General features: G+C 44.4%; 1 protein-coding gene across 1 annotated transcript in view; it reads left to right on the forward strand.

The window, feature by feature from the left end:
- Shc4 (SHC adaptor protein 4) overlaps positions 1-9686 on the forward strand; it is a 113335-nt gene that overhangs the window by 50039 nt on the left and 53610 nt on the right. Inside the window, exon 4 of the mRNA XM_023724043.1 lies at positions 585-704. Coding sequence (XP_023579811.1) covers positions 585-704 — 120 coding nt within the window. The remainder of the gene's footprint in view (positions 1-584; positions 705-9686) is intronic.

Below are 9686 nucleotides of genomic sequence, written 5' to 3' on the forward strand. Positions count from 1 at the left end.
AAGAAAGAAAGAAAGAAAGAAAGAAAGAAAGAAAGAAAGAAAGAGAAAGAAAGACAATTTTTATCCAAACGCATCCATTTCCTCAGGATCTTCCTCTACATTTCTGTCAGTTTCTTAAGGAATTAACAGAGAGTGGAGTCAGTCATAGATGTCCAGTTTAACAAGGACGGTCTGAAAACAATGATTTACCTAGAAAGCGTGGCTAGAGGTAGGATTTTGAGCGTGTCTCATCTGAGGGTGAAGACGGCTGCATGCTCAGTGGCTTTGGTGGTAGGAGTCACGCCTCAGCGGCTTTCCTTTACTGTACTGAGACGGACCTGAGCGCTGCTCTGAACTCACCCAGGAATTTGTTGATACAAAACATTCGGGGAGAAGGAAAGACTGAGAAAACTTGAAAGCCTCAGATTCCACTTAGGGAAGAAATTGCTGCACTCCAATCAAAAAAAAAAAAAAAAATTAATGAGAAAGCAGCTCACCTCATTTGATTTAGCCAAAGTAGAATAGAGAGGAAGGTTTATTTTTAACATTTAAAAAGCACCCCTGTAACAACATCCGTCACTCACAGTGTTTTGTTATTTTTAAAGGCTCCTGTTAAGTTCCTCTCATCAGTTCTTGGTAAAAATAACCTTCAGTTTTCTGGAATGAATATAAAGCTGACCATCTCCACGTGCAGCCTCACACTGATGAACCTAGACGACCAGCAGGTAAGACGGGGAATGCACTTTGTGGCTTACCGTAGTTCGATTATTCTGGAAGTCTGAGGGTAACGATAAGAGTAAAGTGTCCGACAGAGAGAGCATGCTCACAGCCCAAGTGGAAAAACGAAACACTTTGCATAAATTTAGGGATAAATCCTGGGCTGACCATATTGGAAATCATTTTCCAATAATTAGAATAATAACATTAGTAAATTATCACTGGCCTTAACTGCTCACATGCTTGCTGCTCCCTGAATGGCTTTGTATGAAAAATAAAGGTCTAAGAACATAGTAAACAGCACTTGCTAGCTAATACCCTTGATTTGGTCATTGGTAAGTCTCCGCCAGCTCGGCCCAGAGGAAAAGCAGCTCCATCACCATAACTCAGGCTATTCGGCCAGGTTGCAGGTGAGGGACAGAGGGAGAAGGTGACATCAGTTCAAGCTAACTAAAATCTAAGTAGAAGACACTTTTCTCCAACTTGTGTGGTTGAAAAGCATTCTCCACTAGTACACACAATTCTTTTCTTTCTTGTTATTCTACCATACACCTGAGTTTTTACTGTGTACCTCATTTCTCATAGAACAGCTATTATGGTTTGTATCTGGTTGTCCCCCCAAAGACACATGTGGTCATGGCTGGTGAGGGGGACTTTTTGAAAGCAGCTGAATCTAGAATTTGTGATTGGTTCATGCTCTAGTGCTGGGATTGGGGATGTGAATGCTACATCTGCCATAAGGCAGGTAACCTACATACGGTATCAGGGAGGAAAAGAGGCTCCCCCCATTTTCCTTTTGTTGCTTTGGCTGTCTTACACCACTGTGAACTGGTGCCCCTCTGCCATGCCACCCTGCCTTGGAGCCAGCTGATTGTGGACTGAAACCTCTACAAACTGAACTAAATCAACCTTTTCTCCCTTAATTCGGGACATTGGATATTTTGTCTCAGCAACAAGAGAAAAGAGAAAAGTGACTAAGACAGAATTTGGTGCCAGGAGTGGGGCTGTTGCTCTAACTATCCCTGAATGTGTGGTTCAAGAGCCTTTGGAAATATTTCGTGGGAAGAGACTGGAAAGGTTAGGAAATGCTGGACAAAAAAATAGAGGTGAAATGACTTAGGCTGTTCTGTATGGGACGTTCTGGTCAGAGCTCAGAAAACCAGAAAACCGATGAAAACCCCATCAGTTAAACCAGGCTTGGGAGGTTTTTGCTAGGAAGAAGGACTGCATGGGATTCTGGACTCCAGATGATGTGTTATGGGTTGGCAAGAAATTTGTCTGCAATTCGCTCATGTCCAGAGACTTTGCCTGAGACTGAGATTAAGGGTGCCATACTAATTAATCTTGTAGAAGAAATTTCAATGCAGTCAAATGTTGACATGGTAGCGTGCCTACTGTTGGAGACTTTTAGCCAGATCTATGTTGAGAATCAAGAGAGCCCAGCAAAGTGATTTAGAATGTTGTGAGTTGGGCCAAAAGGTGAGCTCCAGTAAAGCTATGCACTGCAAATACAGAACAGAGGATACTCCTTTGCTGAGAAGAAACAAGAGGGTAGAAAAGATGGCCAGAGAGGATCACAAAAAGCAACAGGACTGCATGCTCTGCAGCCTCAAAGCTGCAAAAGTGAAAGACTTCACTTTGAAAAGAAAGCCATAGAGCACCATGTTCCTGACTGGCAGAAGCCTGGAAAATTGATTCCTCAGAATTGGATTCAGAGTGGTTAGCAATCTAGGCACTCCACCCCTACAACCAAGAGAGGAGGAAGGCGGGCTACTGCCCAGGCTAGCAGCAGACCTTGGAGTCATCCATGCGGGGCTGGTTTTAGATGCATGCAAAATACAACAATTGTGGAGGTAAGAAGGCTGCCACCCAGATTTAAGAAAGCTGGTAGGCCAGGCAGTGTGCCCTGACAGGGCAGTGTGTAAAGCTGGCAGGGTGAAGCCGAAGGTGCAGAGGAGACCCCAGAAGCCTGGAAAATTCAGGCACATGGATTGTCTGAAGACACCTGCAAGGAGGGAGCAAAATGATCCCAAGAGAGAAGCCATGGGAGCTACAACTGTAAGCCCTCGGGATCTCGCGTCTTGCCACAGATGACTGCCTCAGATGACTCACGTGGGATGATAGCACTTAATGTTCACTCTGCTGGCTTTTGGACCTGCTTTGGTCCCATTCCTTTATATCTCTGTTTGTAAATTTAAAAATGGAAATGTTTATCTTGTGCCACTGAATGTTGGAAGTGTTTAACTTTATTTTCAAATAACTTTGTATTTCAGCTAAGTGTTTGCCTTGCATTTTGGAAGAGACTTGGGACTTGGACCTTTCAGCAATACTGAAACTGTTAGGGCATCAGAGAGACAAACAATGCCTTTTACATAAAGGGATGTGCATGAGTCTTCGGGGGGCCAGGGGTAGAATGTTAGGATTTGTATCTGGATGTCCCCCTAAAGCCTCATGTGGTAATGGGGGGCTTTTTGGAGGTGGCTGAATTTCAAGTTTGTAATTTGTTCATTGTCTTATACTGGGATTGGTGGTGTGAACGCTCCCCCCGCCCTAGGTGGACAGCCTGCAGAGAGTACAAGGGAGGGAAAGAGGCTTCTCCTCCCCACTGGCTCTTGTTGCTGTTGATGTCTTCTGCAGCCATGAATGGTTGCCCCTCGGCCATGCCACCCTGCCTTGGAGCCAGCTGATTATAGACTGAAACCTCCACACGCTTTGAGCTAAAACAACCTTTTCCCCCTTAATTTGGGCAATTGGGTTTTTTTTTTTTTTTCCTTTTTTCCAGAACCGGGGATTGAACTCAGGCCCTTGTGCTTGCCAGGGAACCACTTATTCCACTGAGCCACCTTCCCAGCCCAACATTGGGTGTTTTTTCTCAGCAACAAGAGAAAAGTCACTAAGACAACAGCCTTGCTAAAGCAAATGTAAAATACATACAAGTGGTGATCCAAACATACAAAGGATATTTAAATTTAAAAGACTTACAGTAAAACACACATGCAGCTTCTCAATATTGGGGATCTGCAATCAATATTGGGGATGATGGCACTGATCTCTGATGATTCATGTCTCATAATGAAAGAAAACTCATGACACGAGGAGAGAGCTGATGGCCACTGTTTATTAAAGGAGCACACTGTGAGGAAAATGCAACAGGAACAGAGGCGTTCTGTACTGAACGAGAACAAAAGGCATTCCATAGAAAGGAGTTCAAAAGATAATTCAAGGAGAGTACATGTTTCACTTGAGCTGATAGAATGGGGACAGCCGAGCTAATAAGCTAGAATTGCTAGGCTTGGGAACAGCACAGAAAATCTGCTTCCACCTGAGTGACAAGGCTATGGCCTCCCTCCGAGCCATACGACACTGTCTGCGGAGCTCTCAGCTGACCTGTGAGGATGGCCACGTCTACAGCCTAGATTCCAAGGGCTTCCCATCTACATCTTCAGTGCCCACTCCCACAGCACGTTGCCAGTAGGACCCTTGGGGATACTCCCCTGCACTTCAAACACTTCTCCTATCACTCTGCCACTCTCTGCAGCAGTTCTGGAAGTCCTCTTTTGTGAGTGTCTTTATGGGCCATGATCACAAATCTGATGCATGCTGCTGCGAAGGACCAGCCACCAGAAAGGCCTTTAAAGACATGGCAGTGCGTCTTCATCCCCCTTGTGCGCCAGATCTGGCACTCTTGTTATCCCTGGATCTTCCCCAAAGTTAGAAGGATCAGGAAAGGGGAACATTTTGAATTGCTTTAGGACATCAAGGAAGCCATGACAATGTAACTAAAGACACTCTCAAAGAGAACTCCAGAGCTACTTCAGAAAGTAGCAAGAAAAATGGGATAAATGTGTTTTAAGTGAGGGGCAATATTTTGAGGGAAAGTATGCCAATTTGTCTTTTACTGTCATAAATTTTTTTAAACATTCACCATACTTTTAAAACACATTTTGTACAGGCCTCAGGCTAAACAAATAACTAAACTATGGCTCTTTTTTACTTACCTACAATTCTTAAACTACCTTCCTTCTATTGAGTTATTTATGTATGCTAAAGTCTGCTTTTTCTCTGTCTGCTATGTAGCAATTTGAGGTTGTGAATATATGTTTTATTTAATGGGCTGTTATGGGTGGTGACTCTCAGAAGGTCGAGTGTGCCCTGTAGTGCTACAACACCGAGGCGCGAGGCCACCGAGCAGGTAGAACGACAGCCTTGATTCTTACTAGCAGCTGCTGGGATGCTGTAACGCTTTGCTTTTCAGCCTCAGTGAGCTGAAAATCCCAGTCCCTAATCATGGGGTTTCTGAGAAGATGAATCTAACAGTAAATGTGTAATAGGGCTGTTTTTAATTTTATTTTTATTTTTTTTTAATGTTTGGTTTTTTAAAAAATTTTATTTATTTATTTATGTGTGTGTGTGTGGCCAGCTCAGCCCACCAGGGGGCGGGGCTGGCTGGCATGTGGTGCTGGGGGATTGAACCGCGGTCCCTGTGCTTTGCTAAGCTTGTTCTAAGTAGGTGCTTTAGACCATTGAGCCATCTCACCAGCCAATAGGGCTGCTTTGTGGATTAAGTGAGATCCTCGATATAAACCCATCAGCAGAGCACCAGCTCATGGTAGCTGTTATCGCGTGCTCAAACATTCTCCTTCTGAGGCTCTTATATATGCACCCAGTACTTCATGGGGAAAGTATAATCTGTGCAGTTCTTCTTTTTTATGTATTTGGTACAGGGTCTCACTATGCAGCTCAGGTGTGTAGTGAGCCTCCTGTCTTAGCCTCCCTAGCGCTGGAGTTACAGGCCTGCGCCACCACACCTGGTCTCAGTGCCAGCTCAGCATGTGGTACCAGGGATCAAACCCCAGTTCCTGTGCTTGCTTAGGCAGGCACTTAGTCTGCTGAGCTATCTTGCCAGCCCAATCTATGCAATTCTAAAAGTTTCAATAATATAGAAGTACAAGGTTTGAGGGCTGCTTTATTTTTCAAATTCAACGATAGAATTTATACTTATGCCACAGTATATATAGCACATTCAAGGAAAATGCCTACCAGACTTCTGCTCTGTTGCGCTGATCACCCGTGAGAGGTGATCCACTGCCACCACAGCCATGCTTGACTTTTTGGGCTGGTGAAACGCTCACTCCATCATCCATGTGCTTTGGCCTAAACACATCTATAGATGTAAATTTTGTCTTATGCCCATGTGCTTGATACCACAGAAGCTCAAAGCTTTCAGTTATGAACTCTGTCTGGATTTAGTGAGGAGCCCTGAAGTGCCTGAGAGCTCTGGAATGGAGACGAGCAGGCAAAACCAGAGCCTTCTGAGCAGGTCCTAATGGTCATTGTGAAAAAATGGTCCTTTCCAGGGGCAACAGAGTGAGTGGGGAGTTTATGAAGAATGAGGCTGTAGGGCATGTGCTAGACATAGTTCATTCTTAGCTACTTCTTCCTCTGCTGCCTTCCTGAGGCCAGCCATTGGTGCTCCATGTCAGGGACAGCAAGCAGGATGGCAGCCACTCCTGTGCTGCTGCAGCAAGGAGGTGCACTTGGGGGCCACTTACTACTAACTATCTGCTCTGCCAGGATGGCTTGGAATGGGGAGGAAATACATTATGGATGGCAAATTGTTGGAGTCTCTCTCTGTCTATTTCTTGGCATTGGAGATTAATCCGAAGACCTTCACACTGAGCTACATTCTCCCCTCCCTTTCTTTTGTATTTAGTGCAGGGTCTACAGGGTCTACAGTGTCTTACTACACAGATCAGACTGCTAGTGATTCTCCTGTTTTCAGCTTCCCAAGTGCTGGGGGGGGCGCGCCCTCATGGCAGGCCAGGGATCAAACCTCCAACCTGTGCATCCGCCTAAGCAGGTGCTTTAATCCGCTGAGCTATCTGGCCGGCCCTCCCATGCTTGGGGGGGAAAAAAAAAGTTCTGAGACCTCAACCATCTTGCCCAAGCTAGACTCAAATTTGCGATCCTCTTGTGTCAGCCTCCCGGAGTGCTGGAATTACAAAGCATGTTGACACCATGCCTGGCTTGTTTTACATTTAAGCAACAGGTCTTTTGGGGGCCTATGTTTAATATTAGTACCCCTTTCCGTCGTCTGTGGGGTTATGTTGTAAGCCCTCAGTGGATGCCTAAAACCACAGAGGGACTAAACCCTGCATACACTCTTCTGTCCTCGTTTTGCCAGCCTCAGCATAGGGTTTTTCTTTCCTGAAGTCAGGAACTTTACCTTTTCACTTCAAGGAAGCCCTTGGCAGCTTCTTTGGCATATCCGGCTGCCAGCAGCGCTACTCTTTGTACTTTATGCCCATCATTAAATCTGTGGTGGCTCTTTCCACTTGGCTATCTCAACGGCAGCGGGGCTAGGAACTGCAAGATCTCCTAAATGATGGTTGGGCAGACAGACAGCATGGACGCACTGGGGAAGGGAGGAGTCACATCGTGGACACTGTGTGGCCCAGAGCGCGACGGCGTGAACTTTCACCATGCTCATCAGAATGGTGTGCGATAAAATGTAGTTACTTCCCAAATTTTCCACGTAATATTTTCAGATTGCAACTGACCACAAGTCAACGAGCCTTAATCACGGATAAAGAGGCCCGTATAGTACTGTAGGGCCTTCAGCTAACATGTCAGCCTCAGCTGCTCCCATTCATACTAATTCTTTACTCATAAATGCCACCAATTCGAATGGCTGCTGAATTAAGAAAGTAACAGGTAAAAGAGCCAGAAAATGGATACTCAGAGACAACATCAAATATCGGGAGCTCAGGCAATGGCAACCGTCCAGGTCTAAGAGGACACCGTGGCTCAGGCACAGTGACTAATGGTGTTGCCTGTGCTGTCTTGGGGCACCTGGCAGACAGTACCTTCCCTGTCCAGGTGAGCCCTGTGGCACCTTGCTGGGGGGACTAGCCAAGCCCTGCCACATACTCTACCTTTGCAAAACAAAGGGGGAAAGCCTGCAGTTTTAGCTGCAATGTCTGTATTGAAATGTTGGTCTTTAAGAAATTATTAGCATGAGCCAAATAAAAGACATGGCCTGAGGGCAGCTGGTGTGGGGCTTCTCTTGTGAGGAAACCTACCACACAGGATGGCTCTAGAATGCTGGAAAATAATTTCCCTGATCACACTGTGCATGTGAACTTTTTTTATAATTCCTAGCTTCATCCTAGCTTCATCATATACATGTGCACACATGTACACACACACCCACCCACACACACACAACCTGCACTTAATCCTTGCAATTTGGAAGGTACATCCAGTTACTCCAATTTTCAGTTTGGGATCCAAGCCACAGAAATTAAATAATTTATTGAGCTACTGATCCAGTGGAGACGAAATTTGAAGCAGGCGGACCAATTCCAATGTGTGGTAACTTTATTTTTATTTTACTTATTTTATTGAGAAAGTTCAGAAGGATTTTTTTTTGCTGGCTCAGGATGCCTTAAGGGCAGGTCTGGTAAGGCTCGAGAATCTGGGGTTGGAACCACAGAATCCTGAGCCTGACTGCTTGCTTAAGCAGGCACTTAAACAACTGAGCCAATGGGCAGGGCCCTGTGATAACTTTAGTATTGGAAAGAAAATACATGTTAAGAAATGTTACCATTTTCTATCTTCAGTAAATGCACTAACTTCAGTGATCTCTGCCGACGGCCTAGTGTTAAGGTCTCCAAACAGCCACGAGGTTGCAGAGCGTTCTTTTATCCTTGGAACCTTCAGAGGCCCACGTCCCTCACATGTCACTTGGAGGTAAAAGCCACTGGCAGCTAGCTGTGCCCTGGCCTTCAGCAGTGTTATCCACACTCACACAATGTGCCCAGACGCTGCCCTCACTGACTTTAGCCACCATCTGTGAGAAAGCAATGCAAGAGGCGAGGTACGGAAGACAGGACCCAGGGCCAGCGGCTTGCTTCCTAGCTTCCTCCAGCCCTCCCTCCTCCCCCAGCCAAGCCAGTGCTGGGTTCTTACTATCCCTCAGTCTTCTGTTTATAGCACCTCCCCCACCTGGAGGAGACGGGTGAATAAGAGTAAGGAAGGCTGTGGGCTTTGCCGTCACCTGGAGTAGAACAACTAGAACCTTTTTAGTGATCCTAAGATTCCTGCTGGTATTTCGCTTGATGTAACTAGAACTTTAAACGGAGCTTCTGGATCTTAATAAAATAAGCACATGATCACTGATCAGACCGATTTTCCTGAGCTGGTAATTTTTTTTTTGGTAAATTCTTACAGACAATATTTAATTTACTACGTTTTACTTCCAGAAATCAACCTATAAGTTGGGTTTTGAAGCAGGGTTTCCTCTCTTGTATATACTGGTTGTTTAAATCTTAAAGTGGATGCAACACATATCAATAAAAAGTAGCACACGGAGTATGTATGAGATACCATCAAACAACAAGCAACATACACAGAACAAGAAATTTTATTATCATTAATGCTGGTGCATAAAGAATAACAATCTTAATTAGAGGAGGAGACAGAGAGAAACATCAGATATCGAGGTGGATTTCTGGGCAGGTTAATTGTTCACAGTCTTTTTTAAGAGATAGGGCTTTCCTTTTACTTGACAATTTTCACTAACAGTTCCTACAATATGAAATTCAACCCAAGTCTTTCATAGGTCAAGTTAAATGAAAAACAGCAAGCAAAACAGGATTTCCTTAGTGTATCAGAGTATTAGAAATAACTTGTCTTCTTTGTACTTCTACATACATTTTATGTCTAAATTTGAAAATTTTTAAAAAGACATCTCTGTGACTTTTAAAAATACCATAGTCATGACAATGGATTTTCCTGAAGTACATATCAGAGTTGTTTTATAAATGATCAAGATACAGGTACAACCTCAGATGCTCTTGGGAACACATTTAAGGATACTACACATGCGATACATATCATTTTAGTTTGCTCATCCTTCTGGGATTATGAACAATAACCATTTCATTTTACATTGCAAATTTAACCTTTAATCTGTAACTTGGATAGAT

Source organism: Octodon degus, unplaced genomic scaffold, assembly GCF_000260255.1.
Source record: "Octodon degus isolate 3935 unplaced genomic scaffold, OctDeg1.0 scaffold00105, whole genome shotgun sequence".
Taxonomy (NCBI): Eukaryota; Metazoa; Chordata; class Mammalia; order Rodentia; family Octodontidae; genus Octodon; species Octodon degus.